A 22,466-nucleotide genomic window follows, 5' to 3' on the forward strand; every position below is an offset into this window, starting at 1 on the left:
TGAGGATGGCTCCATGGCCTCTGCCTCAGGCACTAGAATGGCCCTGGTTGCAACAGAGCAATGCCCCAGATGGGCAGAGCATTGCCCCCTGGTGGGCATGCCAGGTGGATACTGGTCGGGCGCATGTGGGAGTCTGTCTGACTGCCACCCCATTTCCGTTCAGAAAAATACAAAAAAAAAAATCAAGAAAGAGGTGCTCTGACTTATGTGTTAAAAGAATAGATCGGTGGGCTCCAGGAGAATGGATTGGGGAGGCAAGGAAGAAGTGGGAGCCCAAAGATTAATTTTATTTTTCTTTTCCAAGTGAGAGGAGGGGAGATAGACTCCTGCATGTGCCCCAACTGGGATCCATGCAGCAACCCCTGTCTAAGGCTGATGCTCTCTGCCCATCTGGGTCCATGTTTGCAACTGAGCTATTTTTAGAGCCTGAGGCAGAGGCTTCACAGAGCCATCCTCAGTGCTTGGGCCGAGGTGCTTGAACCAGTTGAGCCATGGATGCCGGAGGAGAAGAGAGAGACAGAGAAGGTGGAGTGGAAGGGGTGGAGAAGCGGATGGTCATTTCTCCTGTGTGCCCTGGCCAGGAATCAAACCCAGGACACATCCACATGCTGGGCTGACGCTCTACCATTGAGCCAACTGGCCAGGACCAGAGAGATTAAATTAAGAGAGAGTCCAGGCTCTAGATCAGGGGTAGTCAACCTTTTTATACCTACCTCCCACTTTTGTATCTCTGTTAGTAGTAAAATTTTCTAACCGCCCACCGGTTCCACAGTAATGGTGATTTATAAAGTAGGGAAGTAACCCTACTTTATAAAATTTATAAAGCAGTTACAGCAAGTTAAAGCATATGATAATAATTACTTACCAAGTACTTCATGTCGGATTTTCGCCAAGTTTGGCAGAATAAATCTTTATAAAACAACTTACTATAGTTAAATCTATCTTTTTATTTATACCTTGGTTGCTCCGCTACCACCCACCATGAAAGCTGGAACGCCCACTAGTGGGCGGTAGGGACCAGGTTGACTACCACTGCTCTAGATGGTGGAGGCTTGGACTCTGGTGTTGGCAGTGGGGATGTGAAAAGTGAATAGATTTGGGATACTTTGGGAAATAGTCTATGTGCTGATGGGACAAGCACAGGATACTTTGGGAAATAGAAGCAACAGGATTTGCTGATGGCCTGACCAGATCCCAGTGCCTAGTACATAGTAAACACTCAATATTTTTTGAATGAGTGACTGAAGGCACTTTTTGGTGCCAGGCTCTTGCGCCCACCCTCGGTACAGGACTTATGTAAGATCGCCTAGGACCTTAGAGGTCTTTTTCATCTTCTGCCTTAAGGGCCAGGAGCCAGAGAATGCAGGTACTGACTTTCTGGGAAGATTCAGCTTGAGAACAAGTAATCCTCCCTTTTCTTCCTAATATACATCACCAAGAAAATGACAAACACCCAGCGTGGATTGCCACAGGTTCCTAATCCACTTGACATCTGCAGCAGGAAGGGCAGAAGCTAGACATGTAGGACTTCCCCAGACAGAGGACAGTCCACCTTTTTGCTACCCCTCCAGCATCCATGACATCCAGAGCAGTGAGAGCTTGTTTTATAAGCTGTGGGGGCAAACCCTGGAAGACCATCACATGGATTTGGATGTCTCTGGGGACATGTTATCAGGTGCTTGGGGTGAGGGTGGGGGCCGAAAGGAGACCTTCACATCCATAACTTTGGGTGGCTGCGGATGCTTGGCTGGGTGGCAATGGACGGTGGGAGCTGAGGGTGGGGTGCTCCTAGGTCCCACCAGCTAGAAGGAAACCAGCTCAGGTTCTGGACCAAATAAATCACTGGGAAGGGAAGAACATTTTCTCATCTGTTTAAAGGGCAATGAAGCATAGCGGTGGCTGGCCCAGAGGGAGGTAGAGCTGAGGCCAGGTAGGTATAAGGCTGGGGATTCTCCCCTCCTCGACCCCACTATCTCCCTCTGAGCTACCCCCTGGAAGTCTGTGCTGCCTCCAGGCTGGGCCACTGGTGACTGTTAACTACTAACAAAAATATGACTTAATTAGTAATAAAAATAATTTTAAAAGACCTCTTTCAGAGGCATAACCCTTGCTAATCCATATCTTTGAACTTACTGGAGCCACCATTTAACCCAAGTGAGATCGTTTACACCATTTCACAGAGAAGGAAGCAGAGACTCAGATAGCTAAAGGGACTTTCCCAAGGTCGCCTAGCCTGGCAGTGTGAGAGCAAGGTAGAGAGCCTGACTTCTCCTTGCCCTTGTGGGACTGGACCCCTCCCTCCCATCATAGGCTCTGGGACCCCAATGAGGAGAAAGGGCTGGAGTCAGTCTATGGGGGAAGGGGCAGGTGGAGGGATGTCCCTCCATTCTGCCCAAGCCCCTTGTGTGCAGGTTCTGGCTGGTGCCCCTTCCCTTGCCCAGTATCTGCTCCAGGCTCCCTGGAGGTCCCTCTTGGGGCTAAGGCTTGCTCTTCTCACCCTTGCCTGGGCTGTAGGAGAAGTAATTTCTCTTACACCAGCTGGATTGGAATATGGAAATGATTTGTAATTACTCTGAGTTCTCCCAAGTGGCATGATCATCAGGGTAAGTCTTGAAGGGCAGGGGCTCCCGGGAAAGGAGGAGGGGAAGCCCTGATGCAGGGAGAGGCACCTCTGGGAGAGGCTTCCAGAATTTGCCCACACTTAGCCTCCTTAGGAGGTCCTGCTCTCTCCACCCAGTTCCCACAACCGTACTGCCTTGCTGACCTTACTCTGCCTCAGTGAGCCTCTGGTATGGGGTACTATCTCTGTCAGTCCTTCACTCTGTCTGACCACCTGTCTTTCCTAAGGCATATGTTTTTGTGGCTGAAAGAATGGGGTCAAGAAGTCAGAGGGCTAACAAGGAACAGAGAAACAGACAAAACGCTGCTATCTGTCTGGAGCCAGCCCCTCCCATTCATTCCTCTAGCATCCAGCTGTATTCTGGGGGGAAGGGGAAGGCCTTTGGGATCCAGCTGCATCACATCTGCAAGAGACCTGCCAGAATTTCTCTGGGCTTTGGGTCTCTGGTATGCTAATTCTGAATATTCATAAGGAGGGTGACAGCTCTCTGTAGGAGTGGAAGGAGCTGGAGCCCTGTAGGACAGTGTCCTGGAGGCTTCTGAGGGCCTGTCCTTAAATCCTTATGGGTATTTCATATCCTGATCATTCTCCACATCTTTGCCCACCTCCTTAAGGCCTCAACCGCAGCAGCCCCATTGCCCCAGTAAGGAGGCCTGGGGTCTCCCACTGCTCTTGGGGTGGCTCTCAACACACTGTGCAGATGACAAGCTGTCTGGCTTGGCTTTTAGAATAGGGCCTGAACCTCCAAACCCAGAGTCTGGGGGTGTGTTTGAGGGTGCCCAGAAGAACCCAGGAGCCCTGCCTGCCAATGCTAGGCCCAAGGCACAGGCCTCTTTGGGCTCCTGCTGGGAAAGGAAAGGTGCCAGCCCTCCGCCCTGCCTCATACAGCCTCATAAATTCCCTTAAGGTGACGGGTGAGATTCCTTCATTGCCCCTTATTACCTCCTTCCATTAAAGTCGATAATCTCTCACAATCACTCACAACAAATGTCACAGAGCCTGCTGAAGGGGGGAGGGACAGAGGGAGGAAACAAGGGGCTCCTCTTTCTGTCTCTTCCTGGTCCTACCCTGGGGACAGGTGGAGTCTTCTCATCCTGCCCCCATCTCCCAGGCTGTCCGATTCAAGAGGCTTAGTAGAGAAATGGGGCTGGAATTGGGTTGACTGGGGACTTCCTTCTTCCATGGGTTTGGCCCTTTCCTGGCCAGAAGAACATTCAAAAAGTAGGGTTCCTGAAACCATCTCTCACTGCAAAGCTGCCCCCCTGCTGGCTTGTCCTCTGACTAGAGCCATCTGATTAACCTACTTGTCTTTGGCCAAAGTGGTGTGTCCCTGGTCTGCCCATCTTCCTGGTGGCAACATGCCCAGACCACAAACCACCCAACCAGGGCCCTGAGCCATGGGCATCTCCCTAGGTACTGCCTTTACCATGTGGGCTCTGGCCCAACCCAACTGTCCCTGAGCACAGTGCCACGATGGGGAGGGGGCGGTTCTGTACGTTTCTGCTGCTTCTACACAAACAGATGCAACATGGGGGCACCCCTGGCACAAGGAAAGCCATTTTTGGGATTAGACAGGCACTCAGGAAAACATGTAACACACTGCACACGTGTAGCATCCTCGTGCCTAGAAACATGCAACATTGCAGAGTTTACACTAGGGTATGCACCAAACATACCACACTGCAGTGTACATATGTGGCTCCTACATACAAGTGACTCACAGCACTCAGCACATATGTGGCACTTGCAAGCTAGCACACAAAGCATCCCTACCAACAAGAACAAGCAACATACATTCAGGACCTGAGCACATGTAAACACACTGTGCAAGTGTATAGCAGATGCATGCACGGAGCCAGTCAACATTGCAGTGCACACATAAGGCACCTGTATGCATAAGCATATGCAAAGTTCAGTACACACGAGTATCACCTGCATGCACAGGGATATGCAATTTGCAATGCACAGGGAGGAGGGGTGGGCAAATGCTTCAGTTCCCGAGGGCCTAAGCGAGAAGCCTCAAGCCTAGGTAGGGTATCGATGGAGGGGCGTCGCGGATCTCCCCATTCTGTGGTCCGGGAGGCCGCGGGAGGGGCGGGGGCTTACCCGGGGCTTCTCCCGCGCCGGCGCCTGGGGCCCAGGGCGGGGAGTGGAGGGCTTGGCTCGGCTGGCGCCGCTCCCTCCCCCTTTAACAGGAGGCGGTGCGCGTCGCCCCCGCCCCTTCTCCCGCGGCTCCTCGCGCCCGGCCCGGCGCGCGCCCCCTCCCGGACCGGCCCGCGCAGGCGCCGCGTCCCGCCTCGGCCGTCACTCGGCCCGGCGCGCGCTGCGGGCAGCGGCCGGAGCGCCCGGAGGAACCCGGTTTGGCGGCGGTGGAGGCGGCGGCAGCAATAGCAGCAGTCGCGCTTGGAGACAGAAGGATGCGGCGCCTGCTCCCAGGGTCCAAGGCTGCGGCCGCCGCCCGCGAATAGGAGGCGGTGCGAGACGCGGACTGTGATCCGAAAGAGGGAGCAGGGAGCGGGGAGCGGGGTGGGAGGGCGGCAGGAGCCCGCGCCTGGCCCGGCGCCCGCCCGCCCCGCGCTGCTCCGCGGCGCCTTTTCTGCACCCGCCGCTCCGCGGATCGGGAGCCACGGCCCTCCGCGCGGCTGCTACGAGCTGCTTCGCGCTCGGCCAGGCCCCCTCCTTCGGGATGGCAAACTTGCGCCCCTTGGTCGCCTCCGCCAGCGCCGGCCCCCGCTCCTGCTGCTGACAGCGCCCAGGTGAGTGCTCGGCCCCAGTCCCAGATCCAGCCCCGCACCGAGTCCTCCCCGCGCGGTCCGGAGTTTCCGCACTAGCCCGGACTAGAGGCGTTCCCCTACCCCTCTGCTGAATTCTCCCTTGCCCGAACTGACTTCGTTCGGCACCTGCCCACTCCCCTCTCGTTGGTAACTTGCAAACCTAGGGCCGAGGTCTCCTTTATCTCTGTTGAGTCCTTTTCCCCACCCTCCCCCTTACCCATCTTTGCTAAAGCGCCCCCCACTCGCCCAGTCCTGACCCACACCTTACCCCCACCGCTATCTCCAGTCTCCCTATCTCAGCTTGGATCCGGGCAGTGCACCCCCGCCTTCATTAGAATCCGTCTTTCCAACCTACGGCTCGAATGTGTTGCTCTCTTTAACCCCCCTCCTCCTCTGAATGCGAGACCCTGCTCCTTTTCTGCACTTCATCTCTGCCGGGAGTCCTTCCTGTCCCTATCCATGTCTGCCCATAGTTACTGTCTTTCCCCGCGCCGGTACCCCGACCATGCTTACCCTCTTATTTCTGTCCGGATTTCCCCCTCCCCCATATCTGTCCGGAGTCCCTCTATCTTTCGCCAATCTCTGCTGCACGTCCCCTCCCCCTCAGCCTAGACTTGGGGCCGTGTCCCCCACGTCTGCTCGGAGCCCCCTCCTCTCCGCCGGGATCTCGACTGGCCCTACATCCTTGGCTCCCGTGTCCATCTTTGGCCGGAGTCTATTTGTCCACCCCCTATCCCTCTCCTCCCACCCCCAGGGCACAGAGCCAAGCACCAAATGCACCCTCCCGCAGCCCCGGAGGCTGGCATGATGGGCGGGGGAGGGGGCTGTAGGCTGTGAAGTTGGCGGCCAGTCCCGCTCTCCGCTCGGTCCCAGGGAAGTCTTTCGAGCCGCGGCGGGTGCAGAGCGGCGAAGGGTCTGGTACCGGCGGGGGGGAGGGGCTCCCGGGCCAAGAGATCTGCCCGCCTGCCCGCCTTGCCAGCTGCCGGCCGGGCCCCTGGGCGTCCTCTGGCGCCCCCTGCCCGCCGTCCTGGACCCGCTGCCCCTTTTCTGTCAGCGGGCAACCCCAGGTTTCCGCAGCCCGAGCAGCATTGGTGGTTGCCGGACTAGCGCTGGGAAGTCTCTGCCGAGAGGAGGTTGGTGGGCGAGGCCGGGTGCCCCCTTGTGCTAGCCCTGCCGAAACATCTCTCGTTGTCAGGCCATTTAGTTTGGGGGTGGGGTGGGGTGGATGAGAGAGGGCTCATCCTAGCAGCAATTCTGGAGTCCTTTGAGCCATCAGACACAGACCAGAAGGACTGGCCCCAGGATTTGAAATGGTGTGGTTGGGCTTTTCTGGGCTCCTGGCAGTAGTCCCTAGGGAGCCTCTATCTGTCTGCCCCAGGGCAGTCCTCACTTGGTGGAGGTGGGGGCAGAGGTGGGCTCTGTCTAGCTTGGACATACAGTAGGCAGTGGGGAGTTCTCCTGGCCCTGGGACAGAGCAGGCACCTGGGAAGTGTCCCCCACACTGCCACAGTGTTGGGGATCAGTGTGGTCTCTGTACAAGGTATACCCTGGTGGTGGTGGAAGCATGAGGGAATCTTTCCTGGTCCAAGATTGACAGAGATTTCCCCCTCTTTGTCCCTTCTCTTCTTCTCTTCTCCTCTTCTGCTCTCCTCCCCACTACTCTTTAGGAAGGAATAGGTCTAGGTAGGCACCAAAGTGAGGTCCTGGCTGGTTCCCGCCCTCTTTTCTCCCTTCTAACCCCCAAAGAATGGAGCAGAGTAAGTAGTTAGGAACTCAGCTTTTGGTCAGATGACCTGGGTCAAAAGGTGTGTGACCTGGGCAAACATAACCTTTCTGAGCCTCAGTTGGCCCTCTATAAAATGGGTCAGTGATAACTGCCTCATATAGTTGCTGGGAGAATGAAATGAGGTTGTTTATATAGAGTGTCAGGCACCCAATAACGCTCAACAATAATGAGTGTGTTGGGCTATTTCTCTTAAAGGCCAAGGTCAGACCCTTTCTACTCCACATCTAATCCCAGAGGAGAAATGCAGAACAGGTCCTAGTGACTCCACTACAACCTCCAGGATAATAACGCCAGAAAATATCTCAGGCCCCTCCAAAGTAGGTCCAGGGAGCCTGTGACTGTTAGTTTCCCCCCTCCCTCACCCATCCTTTCACATCCCACTGGACCACTCTGGGATCAGCTCTGGTCAGGATCCCTGAGGTCCTTGTTCAGATGTAGAGGCTGGCATGTGAGATAAGTACAGAGAAGAAACTCAAGTCAAGGTTCCCAAAGGTAGGCTGCCTCTTAGGGGGGCCCACGTGAGAAATCAGTGACAGAGGAGTACATGGGGCACAGAGACGTCTCTATCTCCCCCAGGAGTCATATGCCATGCGGAACTTTCCAGGGCAGTTATAACGCACTCCAGATCAGAATTAGAGGGTGACCTGACCTGCAGGTTGGAGAGTTTGAGGGAACCTGGCTTTGGCATGAGTGAAGGGGGGGGGTAAGGGAAAGAAGGGGCTAGAATCTGTGACGTTCAGTTGGGCTGGAAGTCCTCCGGGCAGTGCAGCCAGGCCTGGGTCCCACCTGGGAGTAGCAGCCTCCCTCCTGCCCTGGCAGCCCTGACATTGGGGAACAAAAGCTTTTGGTTCCTGTAGCAACCGTGGCTCCAGCTGCTGCAAAGTTCCGGGGAGGCGGGCAGAGGGCGGCTGAGTCACCACCCCCACCCCCGCCGCCCACGTGGCACGGGGGGGGGGGAGAGGCCTCCCCTCATTCCCCCCCTTATAGGGGTGCGGAGGCTCCCGGAGTCCTCCTCCCAGGACAGAGAGACAGACCCTCGCGAGAGAGGTGGAGCCACTCTCTATGCCAGTCTGGAGGGAGGGTCCGCCCTGGCGCGCCCGGGGTGGGGGTGGGGTCGCCCCTCCCTCGGGTGCTCCTTCAGCTCCACCCGCTGAATGGAGGGTGTGCCACCTCCTGGATGCCAGAGCTCTGGGAGGGGGATCCTTGAGGACCCCGCCCTCATCCCCACCCCCGCCGGTGTGTGGGCAGGGGACTCAGAGGCTCAGACTTGGGGTGGGCCTGAGTACCACCCTACAGCGAGCCAGCGCTGGGGAGGTGGAGGGTGACTGACGGGCGGGTGAATTGGAGCTGCCAGGTGGATAAACCCGACGGATGTGCGCATCACCGCGCCTCCTCCCCGCATTCACCGCCCCTTTCCAACCGAGGCTGGGCTCGTGATCCTAACCGGCCAGGAATCGGGTTCGATCCTGCAGATCCCCGGAGACCCAGCCCTCAACCTGAGGTGCCCCATGCCACCACTCTACTACCCCCCTCCCCAAGTCATGACTTGGCCCTTCCAGCTGCTGTGAAAAAGCCACTGGTTCCTTCGTTTGTGCAAAAGTGAAGCCCCAGGTTGGGTAGGCCTGTGGCTCTGGAAGCTAGGGGGCCTGAATGTGCTTGGGTAGAGGGTGGGATTCCCAGGTTTGCTGGGAAGCAGCAGAGTGCAGGGAAGGTAACCTGAGGAATTTGGGGGTGGGGGTCCCTGAAACAGATTACTCCATCCAGCAACTCAACCGTCTCAGTCTAGTGAGGTCCCGAGGAAGGAAGCATTTTGATCATTCCATTAACCACCTGACCCAGGAAGTGCTTCCTCAGAGCTGACCTCCATGTTTCTCCTGTTTAGCTCTTGTGCATGGAGGGTTTTGTGGGCTTACAGGTGGCAAAGCTACTCTGTGGTTCAACCCAAAGAGTCTTCCCAGAGGCTGCAGTAGACTTCAGCAGGAAGGAAGGGAGAGTTTGTGAGGTTCTGAGAAGAGGGAGGACAGGAGGGAAAGGGAACTTGTGAGCTCTTCCCCTGCGCTGGTCTCTGAGACACTGAACCCAGAAGGTGTTATATAATGCTGAGGGCAGGGATCCCTCCCTGAGAGTGGGAAACTGAGGCTCAGGGAGGTTAAATCATGGTCAATAATCACTTAGGCTACCTGTCAAGAAAAAGATTCTTCTAAATCCCCTCCCAGGACCTAGCTTGGAATTGGGCTCTTTGCCTTATTTTGTGGGTAGAAAGTGATATAAAGAAGGGCCCCTAAAAAGTCTTGTGTCACAGCAGGAGCAGTGAGGGTCATACATACTCAGGGTGAAGTTCTAGGGTTGGTGTGAAGGGGGTGTCTGAAGGAGACTGAGTAGAGGAGGGGCTTGGGCAGCAATAAGAGGTGGCTCAGTTCCTGAGAAGCCCGGCTGTGGCCTGAAGGATGTGGACCTAAGGCTTCTTGGTGAGTTGGGGCTATGGAGTAGGGAGCAGTGGAGGCTCAGGAGGTGGGGGAGTTGGGGCTATGGAGTAGGGAGCAGTGGAGGCCCAGGAGGTGGGGGAGTTGGGGCTATGGAATAGGGAGCAGTGGAGACCCAGGAGGTGGGGGAGTTGGGGCTATGGAGTAGGGAGCAGTGGAGGCTCAGGAAGTGGGGGAGTTGGGGCTATGGAATAGGGAGCAGTGGAGGCTCAGGAGGTGGGGGAGTTGGGGCTATAGAGTAGGGAGCAGTGGAGGCCCAGGAGGTGGGGGAGTTGGGGCTATGGAGTAGGGAGCAGTGGAGGCTCAGGAAGTGGGGGAGTTGGGGCTATGGAGTAGGGAGCAGTGGAGGCCCAGGAGGTGGGGGAGTTGGGGCTATGGAATAGGGAGCAGTGGAGGCCCAGGAGGTGGGGGAGTTGGGGCTATGGAGTAGGGAGCAGTGGAGGCCCAGGAGGTGGGGGAGTTGGGGCTATGGAGTAGGGAGCAGTGGAGGCCCAGGAGGTGGGGGAGTTGGGGCTATGGAGTAGGGAGCAGTGGAGGCCCAGGAGGTGGGGGAGTTGGGGCTATGGAGTAGGGAGCAGTGGAGGCCCAGGAGGTGGGGGAGTTGGGGCTATGGAGTAGGGAGCAGTGGAGGCCCAGGAGGTGGGGGAGTTGGGGCTATGGAGTAGGGAGCAGTGGAGGCCCAGGAGGTGGGGGAGTTGGGGCTATGGAGTAGGGAGCAGTGGAGGCCCAGGAGGTGGGGGAGTTGGGGCTATGGAGTAGGGAGCAATGGAGGCCCAGGAGGTGGGGGAGTTGGGACTATGGAGTAGGGAGCAGTGGAGGCCCAGGAGGTGGGGCAGTTGGAGCTATGGAATAGGGAGCAGTGGAGGCCCAGGAGGTGGGGCAGTTGGGGCTATGGAGTAGGGAGCAGTGGAGGCCCAACAGGCTTCAGGAACACAAAGGAAGGAGCAGCAAGTCAGATCCTGCCTGACACGTAGCTGTCATATGCTGAGCCTTAGAAAACAACTATCAGTGTGTGTTCACTCTAGAAAGTACATTTGCATCCCTGCCTGTGTGAACAAGCATTTGGCTCTTTACACTCTTGTACATGTGAATGTGTGCAGCCCTATGTGCATGTGAGTTCACACATCAGTGGTATACACTCATCTATGTGCATATGTATCTCTTTACATGCAGAATGCCTGTGATCGCCTGTCTAAATATGCATCTGTGCATACATGCTTTTATGTGCAGGCCTGCAGGGCACAGGGATGTTCGGGCCCATGCGTGTTGGTGTCTGTGTGGGGAGATTCCCTGCCTGTTCTAAGTGGGGGAGGCAAGGCCAATTATGAGCTCCCACCTCCCCTCCCCGGAGCCCCAGCCATGGCCTGAATTTTGCAGCCTGCTTAAAAATAATTGGGGGCAGCGGGGGGGATTGGATGTCACTCATCATGAGCTGCTGGCTTTGCTGGTGCTGAAGCAGGCTGGGCAGGCTGAACAGTTTGGGACAGGCATGATGTGGGGTGGGGGAAGACCGAGGGTCTGGTTTCTTTTTCAGCTCTTGGGGGACATTGGAGACATAGTTCCTCTGGCTTCTGCTGAAAAACTCTAGGCGGGTCTTTGGAGGAGGGTGGGCTGGCTTCTCCCCAGTAAACAAGACTGTCTAGTGCTTGCCTCCCCCCCCCCCCCCATGACCCTCCTACACCCCTGTGGCTGGGGAGGGGCAAGTGCTTATTTTTGGCTAGGGCTTGGGCCTGGCTCAGAATTGTAGCATGTGGGATCTGGGGCTCTGAGGATCTCTGTGGATGTTACACAAGGATTGCAATCCTGGGTTCTAGTTTCTGTCGTGTCCTGTCCCGTCCGTGTGTGTGCCCCCCTTTCCCCCGCACCTCCACCACTAGACTCCTGAACAGCTGAAGGGAAATCTGTCCCTGGGGAGCAGCTTTGTCTTGGAAAAATCTAGCCACACCTGTGAATTTTCCTATGTTTGTGATTCAGTTCCCAGAGCTAATGGCTTGTCCATGGGGCCTGAAGCCTTGAGCAAGGAAGGGGATGGAGCAAGAGGTTATTGGTGGATGTGAAAGAAGCCCACACGGGGGCCTCAGGTCCTGGACTCCAGTCCCAGCTTGGCCACTCTTGTGTGATCTTGAGCAGGTTGCTTCCCCTCTCGGAGCCTCATCTTTTTCCCTCTAATGTGGAACAAGCAGGCTCAAGGGGCCCATCCAGTGCTGTGAGCTATGCTGCGGACATGGAGGAGGAGGCAGTGTGGATTGCATGGGGGGGGGCAGGGCTGGAAGTGGGGCTGAGCAGACTGCGGGCAGTGGCTGTGTCTTGGCTGTTGCCCGTCCACCAGCTTTTGTCCACTCTGGCCTGACTGCCTGGTGCATCTGTCAGGGTTGGGCTTGGGCCCTGTTGCCCTCCCACACCTGGAGGACATTCACACCTGCTGGGAGCTCAGCTTAGGGCAGCTCTTTTGGGGGGAAGGTAGAAATCAGTGAACACTGGTTTCCACTCTTAGGAGCCTGAAGACTCATGTGTGAGCCAGCCCTGGGAAAATAGCAACGGACAGAAATTATGACTGGGTGATGTGGACTTTCAGGCCAAGGCCGGGGAGCTAGGAGCAGGGAGACATGGCATGATGGCCTCAGTGGGGGTAGCAGGCCCTGAGTGAGGCCTTGGAGGTTAACTGCATGGCAGGAGGGGAAGGAGGTTTTGGGGGAATTACTGCACCCATTTTGCAGATGCCTCTCCTGCTTGTTTCCATCAGGAAATCCACAGCAGCGATACTTTTTTTTCTTTCTTTCTTAATTCGCTTATTGAGAGAGGAAAGGGAAGAGAGAGAGAGAGACAGAAACATCAATCTGTTCATGTATGTGCCCTGACTGGGGATTGAACCCACAACTTTTGCATATCAAGATGCTTCTCTAACCAACTGAGATATCCGGCCAGGGCAGCAGCAGTACTCTTGACGTTCATACTTGTGATGCCCTTCCATGACTGGGGTTGGGTTGTGCTCAGCCCCTGGCACATTGGTGGTAACGCCTCCCCTTTTTCTCTCAGTAAAGCAAGTGAGTGAGAATGACATTGTTCCGGGAATAACCTTGAATCGCTCTGACTTATAAAAAAGCAAATCGTTGTCAAACATCACTACTTTGACAATTACTGCTGGATTACGCATGGCATGCCTCACAGCTGATCACGACACACTGTGACTGAGAGCAACAGTTTTGGAAAATACAAGTTGGGTAGTGGGAATGGGGCTGGATCTAGTTGTCAGCCTGACATGCTTGTGGTTGAGGGGGGCTGACGAAGGACCATGGGGTAATAGAACAACAACAATGATTCTTAAGGGCTTACAAGATTCCAGACAATCTCCCAAGTGTCTTCATTCCACAGGTAAGGAGACAGAGGTTCAGAGAGGTCAAGTCCCTTGTATAAGATCATAGAGGTGGTCATGACCATGAAGCCCATTCCCTGCAGCTAGCCACAGGAGATTCAGAGCCCATGCTGGCTGTGCCTGTGGCCACTGACACTGTCTCTCTCCACAGGGCAAGGGACATAGGATGACCCCAGCCTGTCCCCTCTTACTATCTGTGATTCTGTCCCTGCGCCTGGCCGCCGCCTTCGACCCCGACCCCAGTGCCTGCTCTGCCCTGGCCTCCGGTGTGCTCTACGGGGCCTTCTCGCTGCAGGACCTCTTTCCTACCATCGCCTCAGGCTGCTCCTGGACCCTGGAGAACCCTGACCCCACCAAGTACTCCCTCTACCTGCGCTTCAACCGCCAGGAGGAGGTGTGCGCCCACTTTGCGCCCCGCCTGCTACCTCTGGACCACTACCTGGTCAACTTTACCTGCCTGCGGCCTAGCCCAGAGGAGGCGGTGGCCCAGGCAGAGTCCGAGGGGGGACGGCTGGAGGAGGAGGAGGCGGCAGCAGGGTTGGAGCTGTGCAGTGGCTCGGGCCCCTTTACCTTCCTGCACTTCGACAAGAACTTCGTGCAGCTGTGCCTGTCGGCTGAGCCCTCGGAGGCCCGGCGCCTGCTGGCACCCACGGCCCTGGCCTTCCGCTTTGTCGAGGTCTTGCTCATCAACAACAACAACTCCAGCCAGTTCACCTGCGGTGTGCTCTGCCGCTGGAGTGAGGAGTGTGGCCGTGCTGCTGGCAGGGCGTGTGGCTTTGCCCAGCCAGGCTGCAGCTGTCCTGGTGAGGCGGGGGCCAGCCCTGCCACCATCACGCCTCCAGTTCCTCCTGCTGCCCACACCCTGTCCAATGCCCTGGTGCCTCGGGGCCCAGCCCCATCTGCTGAGGCTGATTTACACTCGGGGAGCAGCAATGACCTGTTCACAACCGAGATGAGATATGGTGAGTCTGAGCAGGGCCTGGGGCAGGTGCCTGTGTCCAGGGGGCTGATGGTGCCTGCTGGTCCCCATCGTGGCAGATCCCAGGGCCATTCATATAGCTGTTCACCCGTGTCCCCTCTGTGTCCAGCCTTGTCTAGATGTGGGGGTCACACCTCTCTCTTGAAGAGTTTGCGGTTTGGGTGGATGCATGGGGCACAGATCTGACAGCGTGTCATGATATACCGCCTAGTTGGGCAGTCAGGGAAGGCTTCACGAAAGGCATGAAACAGGAGCAGGGATCTGAAGGACAAGTGGAAGCGAGCCAAGCCAAAGGAGGGCTGAGGGCATTCTAGGCAGAGTGAGCAATGTGTACAAAGGCCTGGAGCTGGGAGAGACTGTGGAAGGCCCTGGCACTGCAAGTTGACAAGTTTGCCTGGAGGCTGGAGCAGGCAGGGAGCAGGGCTGTGTTCCTGCCCACATGGGTCACTGATTTTTGGCAGTGGCCCCAGGGTTAGGGCAGAGAAGGGTGTAGAAGAATGTGCCTGGGTGAAGAGGCCCAAGCTTCGAGGCAGCCTTGGAGGGCCGGGCTGGCTCAGCTCCCAGTGTCCGCTGTCTCCCCCCTCTGGGCCCGTGTCTTCTGGGACCGAGACTGCCAGCTGCTGGAGCTTCCTGCTGACTGGGCAAAAGCTCCCCGAGCCCTTGAGTCCTGCCTGCTGCTGCTCCCACCCCAAATCCCTTCTGCCAACCCTCCTTCCTGTCGCTTCAAGGCCCCAAGCTCCTAGCTGGATCCTGTGTACCTGCTGAACAGTGCTGGGCCAGGGACTGGCCACAGGGTCTGTCAGGGAGTGGCGTGGGAGGGAGAAAGATCTGGGCTCTGGTTCAGCTCTGGTGCGGACTGGAAAGTTCCTGCCCTCTCTGGGCATCAGTTTTACCATTTAAGATAACAGGTGTTGGCCGACTACCATGAGGATGTCACACAGGGATGTAAGTTAGAAGGGGCATCTGGATCTGATTGAAGAACGTATTACAAGGAATTAGGGGTCACTTGGGGGCTGCTAGGAGTATTGGAAGAGTGTATATAATCAGTCCCCATCCCTGCTTTGGAGGCCAGAGTTCTGGAGTTGGGCACTGCCTTTGACTCTTACCTTGAATGGATCCCTGGTTTTTTGGCTTCAGTTTCTTGTCCATGAAATGGGGAAATAGCCCTGAATTAATAAGAGGGGGTGTTGATCATGACAATAGCCTCTCCCAATTCTTTGGGAGAGGGGTTTCTCGCCTACCCCATGAGACATCTGGCATTGTGCCCAACCATGACAACTGTCCAGTGGCCTTGTTCTGGCCTCTCTTTTAGACCAGCTTGGCCACCTAACAGTGGTCAATGAAGCTGTCCCAGTGACAGGTAGGCTGTGGGCAGGTTACAGGCCCTGGAGGCTGGCCTGGGATTTAATGCCTGCAGGAAGAAATTGAATTTCACCTCTTTGTGGAACATCTGTGGAGAGTGCCAGGCATATATCAGGAGGTTTATGGCTCTTCCTGCCTGGCCGCCACTGCCTGTCACTCTGTAGGGGCCTCCATCATGCTCAGCAGAGGGTGGGTTCTTTTGTCTGATTTTTCCTTTGGTTCATTGGCCCAGTGGTCTGTAGTGGATGGAGCAGGCTCTGCCCTCCTGGGCAGGCACCATCTGGGCAGGCTGCCATGTGGAGCACAGGGCCAGGAGCGGCCAGCTGGGCTTGGTTGAAGCCGGAAGCAGGAGTTGGTTAGTAGCTGGGGTGTCTTTGGAGATCAGAGAGTATTGGTTATGGGAAGGGCACCGTCGTCCCTACTATCACCACAGACTCTGCAGCTGCTCCTGTGACTGAGGATGGGTGGAGATTGGATGCAATTGTCCTTGTACGTGAGGCTTGGTATCATTTCTGAGCAGGGAGCCCTAGGCTCCAGCTGTTCCCCAGCCTGACCTCTGTTCATATACCTTGTCCTGCTTGGCATGTTTCCAGGCTGCTCCATGGGCTTGCCTGCAGGAGGCCCCTGCGGGAGTGCAGGGGGTGATGGGGCATTCGCCATCATAAGTGGGCTCACACAGCACATTGGGGCTCACAGCTGGGCTGGCATAGCCTCTTTCTCTCTTCTGGTAAGCAGGAGACTCTTCTTTTCTGCCACCCCCTCCCTTTTGCCCAACCTTTCTGGGGTAAGATTCAGTCTGTTCCACGTGGCAGGCAGTGCAGTGTCTGTGGGCTAGTGGCATCATTGGGCCCTGGGTACTCTGTGCCTAATGGCAGCACCACCTTTGCCAAGCCCTTGGCTTCATCTCCATGCTTCTCTTTACCTCCTCCCCACTGGGCCAGCTGGACACATGTACCAACTGTAGGAAAACCAGCTGGCCCGTGGAGCTGACAGGCTGAGAACAAGATTGGTGGGGATGGTGGTGAATAGGAAGAGCAGGACCCTCCTCCTGGCCCCTTTACCAGGTCCTGGGGCAGGGAGCTGAGCTCACCTGCTTTGGGATGCCCTCAGGAGGCGCAATGGCAAGGCCAGGTGGGGTGGGGCTGGTTGGTACTAGAAGAGCAAGGAGGCTGGACACTGGTGGGCAGTGGCAGAGCCGAGTGCCTGGGTTCGCCTCGGAGCTGAGTGTGTTTGACAAGAGGGTATGGGCGCTTGTTAATTTCACGCAAACTGCCTTTGATAGATCTCTTGTTATTTTTGGTGAGTTGAGCCATAAATTTGTGCCATCTTGCTGCTGCAATCTGTTAAGTGGGGGAACAGGAAGAAAGGGAAGGCAGGCAGGAAGGAGCTCAGTGGAGGACTGGTACGGAGGCTGGTTGGGCTGGGGCAGGAATGTGGGTTGTAGAGGTGGTGCCAGCTGCAGAGCCTAGATCTTGGGGGCCGGACACCAACCTGTAGTTCCTGCCCACTGACCCTCCAATCATGAGGAGGCATCAGCCAATGGGGATAGCTGTGCAAAGTGACACCTGGGAGCAAGTGTCTTTTATTCTTGCAATCCTTCCTCCTCTGCCAAATTCTCTGCCCCCCTCCAGGGACCTTGTCCCCACTTGGCAGGTTGCTACTAGCTCATTCTCTCCATTATCTGGGCTCTTTTCCTGAGTCATGGCTACCAGGTGAGCCTGGGGTCTCCTGAGTGTTGGGCCTGGGAGGCAAGAGTGGCTTTAGCCTGACCAGGTGGTGGCGCAGTGGATAGAGCATCAGACTGGGATGCGGAGGACCCAGGTTCAAGACCCCGAGGTTGCCAGCTTGAGCACGGGCTCTTCTGGTTTGAGCAAAGCTCACCAGCTTGGACCCAAGGTCACTGGCTCAAGCAAGGGGTACTTGGTCTGCTGTAGCCCCACGGTCAAGGCACATAAGAGAAAGCAATCAATGAACTAAGGTGTCACAACAAAAAACTAATGATTGATGCTTCTCACCTCTCTCTGTTCCTGTCTGTCTGTCCCTATCTATCCCTCTCTCTGACTCTCTCTCTGTCTCTGTAAAAAAAAAAAGAGTGGGTTCAAATCCCTACTCGGCCATTGCTGCTGTGTGACTTGGACAAGGTACTGCCCATTGGAGCCTCAGGACCTCCAGTCCTCTGTGTGCTACTTCCCTGATCCAGCCCTCAGTGACTCCCCATTGTGGCCCAAACTCCTCAGCCAGGCATTCTAGTCCCACCCTGGACCCAGCTGCCACCTGCTTTTCAGCCTTCCCTCTAATTCTCACCTACTGGGCTTCTCATGGCCCCTGAACTCCCTGCTTTCTGGCCTCCCCGCCTTTCCTTATGCTGCTGCCCTCACCTGGAATGCCCTTTGCCCTTAGTTATCCAGAACTTTCGAATTCTTCTAAGCACAGCTCAAGCCCTGTCTCCTCTAGGAATCTGCCTCTGACCTGCCCAGCCCAGTCTTAGATTGGCCTTTTTCTTCCCAGCATGCTCTTGGCCAGCCTGGTCTGGTGGCAGGCGGTGGGGCCCTACCTCCCTATTTAGGGCTCAGCCATCAGGGAGGCAGGGTCTCTCTCTGGGTGGGGTGGAGGAAGATCTAGCACATGCAGTGCGTTTTCAGAAGATCCTTGCAGCCCAGATCTGTGCTGCTGGAGCTCTGTGTGCTCTCGCGGGATAGAGAGTGGGGCACAGACTCCCCCAGGCATGTCAGCAGAGACCAAGACCCAGCCAGCCATCACATACATCTTCATGTCTTTGTGAGACATGATAGCTAGGCCTTGGGCTACCTCAGAGTGAATAAGATCCAAGGTGGACCAGATATTCCCTCTGCCCTCTGGCGGGGGAAAGTGACCACTCATGTACAGTGGAGGTCAAGGCCACAGGCTGGAGTCACCTAGCCCCAGCTTCAATTCCTGACCCCACCCACCACTGATCAGCTGTGTGACCGTGGGCTAGTTTCTTCATCCCCATTTTTTACCTGCAAAATAGGGATGGGAGAGCTATTTCATAGAATAATAGTGAGGATTAAACAAGAGAAGGTAGGTAAGTTCTTAGCACAGTGTTTGGCACCTGGTTAATCCTTAATAAATAGTTGCATGTTCATAAGTTAGTATAATAGGTATGATGTTCATGTGCTGATGTCAGGGGCGGAGGAAGAGTACGGGACTAAGCCACAGAGGGCGAGAAGGCAGTCTAAAGGAGGTGATTCTTAGTTGGGTTTTGGGGACTCAGTAGAAATTTACTAGCCTGTGAAATTTTTCCTTAATTTGACTCACTGTTTTTCTTTTTTTCTGAGGGAGAGAGAGAGAGAGAGAGAGAGAGAGGAGAGGGAGGGAGGAGAATCATCAACTCATAATTGTGGCGCTTTAGTTGTTCATTGATTGCTTCTCAAATGTGCCTTGATCAGGGAACTGGAGGTGAGGGGCTCCAGCTGAGCCAGTGACCTCTTGCTCAAGCCAGCAACCCTGTGCTCAAGCTGGTGAGTTGGCACTCAAGCTGGATGAGCCCGTGCTCAAGCCGGCGACCTCAGGGTTTCCAATCTGGACCTCAGCGTCCCAGGTCAACGCTCTATCCACTGTGCCACCGCTGGTCAGGCTTAAATTGACTCACTTTTAAGATTCATTTTATTAGAAACAAATTTCATATCATTAATGAAAAAAGTGTATCACTTATTTAAAATAAAAGATAAACAAAGTGAAAACAAAGTGACGTCATCAAATTCTAGCAAAGTGCTCGTACCCGCCTCTCAATTCGTCACAAAGAAATCTGCATGTGCTACAGAGGTGTTCTGGTCTCAGAAGCCCAGAGACTTCATCTTCCATGCATTTGGAAGGATTAAAAATAAGGTGGCCATACAATTTATCATCTAAACTGGGACATTTTTTGAGGTTGTAAAGGGGGAAGAGGGTACTGTTAATTACATCAGGGCGACAGGTGTAACCGCGGCTATCCGAGGCAGGTGGGCAAACAGTTACCTAATTAAAAGAGACACAGGAAGGGGATAAGTCCCTCTGTCCATGATCCAGTGGTATTTAATGGCACTTTTGTGAGCCACCCCAAGTCATCTTCTCTCGCACACTTTGGGAAACCCCATAGGAGGAAGGGCTTTCAAGGTAGAGCAGGGGTCCCCAAACTTTTTACACAGGGGGCCAGTTCACTGTCCCTCAGACCATTGGAGGGCCAGACTATAAAAAAAACTATGAATAAATCCCTGTGCACACTGCACATATTTATTTATTTTTTATTTAAAAATTTTTTTATTTATTCATTTTAGAGAGGAGAGGGAGAGACAGAGGGAGAGCAGAGACAGAGAGAGAGAAGGGGGGGAGGAGCTGGAAGCATCAACTCCCATAAGTGCCTTGACCAGGCAAGCCCAGGGTTTCGAACCGGTGACCTCAGCATTTCCAGGTCGACGCTTTATCCACTGTGCCACCACAGGTCAGGCCCACATATCTTATTTTAAAATAAAAAAACAAAATGGGAACAAATACAATATTTAAAATAAAGAACAAGTAAATTTAAATCAACAAATTGACCAGTATTTCAATGGGAACTAGGCCCCTCTCACTGACCACCAATGAAAGAGGTGCCCCTTCCGGAAGTGCGGTGGGGGCTGGATAAATGGCCTCAGGGAGCTGCATGTGGCCTGCAGGGCTGTAGTTTGGGGACCCCTGAGGTAGAAGATTGTGCAAGGGTGTGGAGGTGTGAACATGCTGGGAATGGGGAGATATGTACATAGACTGGCATTACTGGATGGTAGTACCCCCACCCCTCCTAGTGGTGGGAGATGGGGCCAAGCCTCTGTCATTCACAAACACTGGGACCTCACTCTGTTGGCCAAGGGTTTTAAGTAAGGCAGCAAGAAGTTAGGTATCGTGGGGGAGACAGGGTGAGTCAGACATGGTCCGTACTCTCGAGGAGTTCCTGGCCACTGAGGGTGGTGGCAGGGACCCAGCAAGCTCTGTTGAGAGGCTGGGCAGATAGGCCAGCAGCTTGGGGAGGAAGTCACTGGACAGGGATTGGCATTCTGGCTGGGTTTCTGGTCTCATAGGGACACCTAGTTGCACTGAACCACTGAACTGTAGAAGAAGAGCCTGGAAGTTTGCAAAGCCACTCCCTCTGGCCCTGCACCCCTGGGATTCTGAGGCACTGTGGGGTACAAGAAGCACTGCTGGGGCTGGGAGCCACGTGTCAAGAGGATCAGTTGTGCCTACTCAGGGCTCTGGGGCCAGCCTCAGGGGGGATGCCGTGAGCCTGGGGACTGCTTTGTAAATCTCACTGTTCTCTCTGTGGCAGTGATGATTATCGTGGTTATTTTTAACAAATTCCCCACAAGAGAGGCTGATAGGGCTGGACTGTGTGGAGTTTGGGGGAGGGGGCAGGGTCTGCAGTTCTGCTCAAATGGCAGAGAGTCTGATTGCCCTGCTTGCCAGTGCCAAGGCCCTGTGTGGTTGGGTGGAGGAGGCCTCAGGGATATCTGGCCCATGTTTGCTGAATGCCTGTCTTGGGTCTAGCTGCTCAAACCTAGGTCTTCTGTACAAAAGGGGAGAGGGAGATTAAGACCTTCCTTCAGGGCCCACAGGAGAGATAAGTCCTAGATGCTCAGTTGCAGCAAGAGGCAACCTGGGGGCTAAGCCACAGATAAAGGGACCAGCATACCTAACTCACTGTGCAGTCAGCCTAGGAAGGCTTCTTGGAGGAGATGGCATTTGGCATGTAGAAGATGTTGACAGACTGATGTGGAAGAAAGGAATTCCAAGGGGAGGAAACACCATTAGAAGGTGCTTACAGAGGGAGTGAAGCGTTTGTATATTCAAGGGGTGGCAGTTCCTTTTCATTGAGAGGTTATCGTGCTCCAGGTGGTCCATATCTCTTGTTTTCTTTAATCCTCACAATGAACTTGTGGTAGGAAGTGTCATCTTTATTTTCAGTTGAAGATTTATAAGCTCAGGTGAGGCGACTTGCCCAAGGGCATACAGCAAGACTGTGGCAGAGTTGGGAATCAGACCTGCATTTGCCTTGCTCCAGAATGAGCAAGCATTGCCTGGTGGGGAGGGGAGAACAGGACTAGACAGGCCAGTAGGGGCTGGAGCGTGCCTGGCTTCGAGATTGACACTGTGCCCGTAGCAGTGGGAGCTATTGTAGTTTCCTCAGCAGGGAGTGTGTCTGTGTCTGGAACCAGACTGCTGGACAGTCACTTTGGAGGCTACCAGAGGAGAATCGGGCTCATCTTGGAGAAGAGGGAGGTAGGTGTGCAAAGGAACAATTAGAAAGTGGGGTGAAAACAGGGTAATAGAGGCGAGAGCCCGAGGGGCTTTGGTGGGTGGGGGAGTGAGTGACCTGGGGTCCCATGGGAGTTAGGAAAGGTATCTCTGAGGGGATCCAAGCTGAGGTGCATTTTGTCAGAGCCAGGGCAGTTCAGTGGGATGAGCATGACCGCCAGAGTCAGACAGACCTGTGTTCGAATCCCCGTTAGCCTCTCTCTAGGCTTTGGAGCCACGTTCTTTCCTAGTAAATGGGAGAACCCGTCCTAATGAGGGTGAAATGAGGCGATGCAGAGTGCATGGTGACTGGCATGTGCTGTTGGATAGTAAACATTACCTTATTCAGAACAAAATAGAACCGTTCAGGGGTTGATCCGGGAAGCCCCCCAGATAGCAGGTCCGTCTGTGTCCATGTCAGGCAGCCAGGTGGGAAAACCGATAGCTCGCAGGCCTGTGAGCCTCAGAGCCGCTCGTTCAGTGAGGCCTCGAGCTTAGGGGTGGGCTACTCAGCAGTTCTGGGGGTGCTCATGCTCCTTTCTGACCCCTTCTTGTCCTCTCGGCTCAGCCTCTTAGATTTCCCCTGTTCTGTGCCCGGAGCCGGCTGGGGCCTGCACGTGGTAGATGCTGAATAAACGTTTGTTTCAGTAGACGACACCTTTGGCCTTTTGTGTTTTCTTACCCCTTCAGGAAGAACTGGCTTTCACACGTGGGGGAAATAAGTCGCTGGCCACTCCTCTTATGGAATTGGGGGTGGGGGGAAGGCAGTCAGTGCAGGCCCTAGCTATGAGCTCTTGGACTTGTTCC

The 22,466-nt window shown here is 55.1% G+C and overlaps 1 protein-coding gene across 5 annotated transcripts in view; it reads left to right on the forward strand.

The window, feature by feature from the left end:
• Positions 1–5,092: 5,092 nt before the first annotated feature.
• ADGRB2 (adhesion G protein-coupled receptor B2) overlaps positions 5,093–22,466 on the forward strand; it is a 38,993-nt gene continuing 21,619 nt past the window's right edge. For 3 of the 5 annotated variants that reach the window (XM_066269810.1, XM_066269811.1, XM_066269812.1), the window contains exons 1-2: positions 5,093–5,376; positions 13,188–13,998. In XM_066269810.1, coding sequence (XP_066125907.1) covers positions 13,203–13,998 — 796 coding nt within the window. In that variant the 5' untranslated portion in view covers positions 5,093–5,376; positions 13,188–13,202. The remainder of the gene's footprint in view (positions 5,377–13,187; positions 13,999–22,466) is intronic. The other 2 variants (XM_066269808.1, XM_066269809.1) reach the window with 1 other exon arrangement.

Source organism: Saccopteryx bilineata, chromosome 3 (genome assembly GCF_036850765.1).
Source record: "Saccopteryx bilineata isolate mSacBil1 chromosome 3, mSacBil1_pri_phased_curated, whole genome shotgun sequence".
NCBI lineage: Eukaryota > Metazoa > Chordata > Mammalia > Chiroptera > Emballonuridae > Saccopteryx > Saccopteryx bilineata.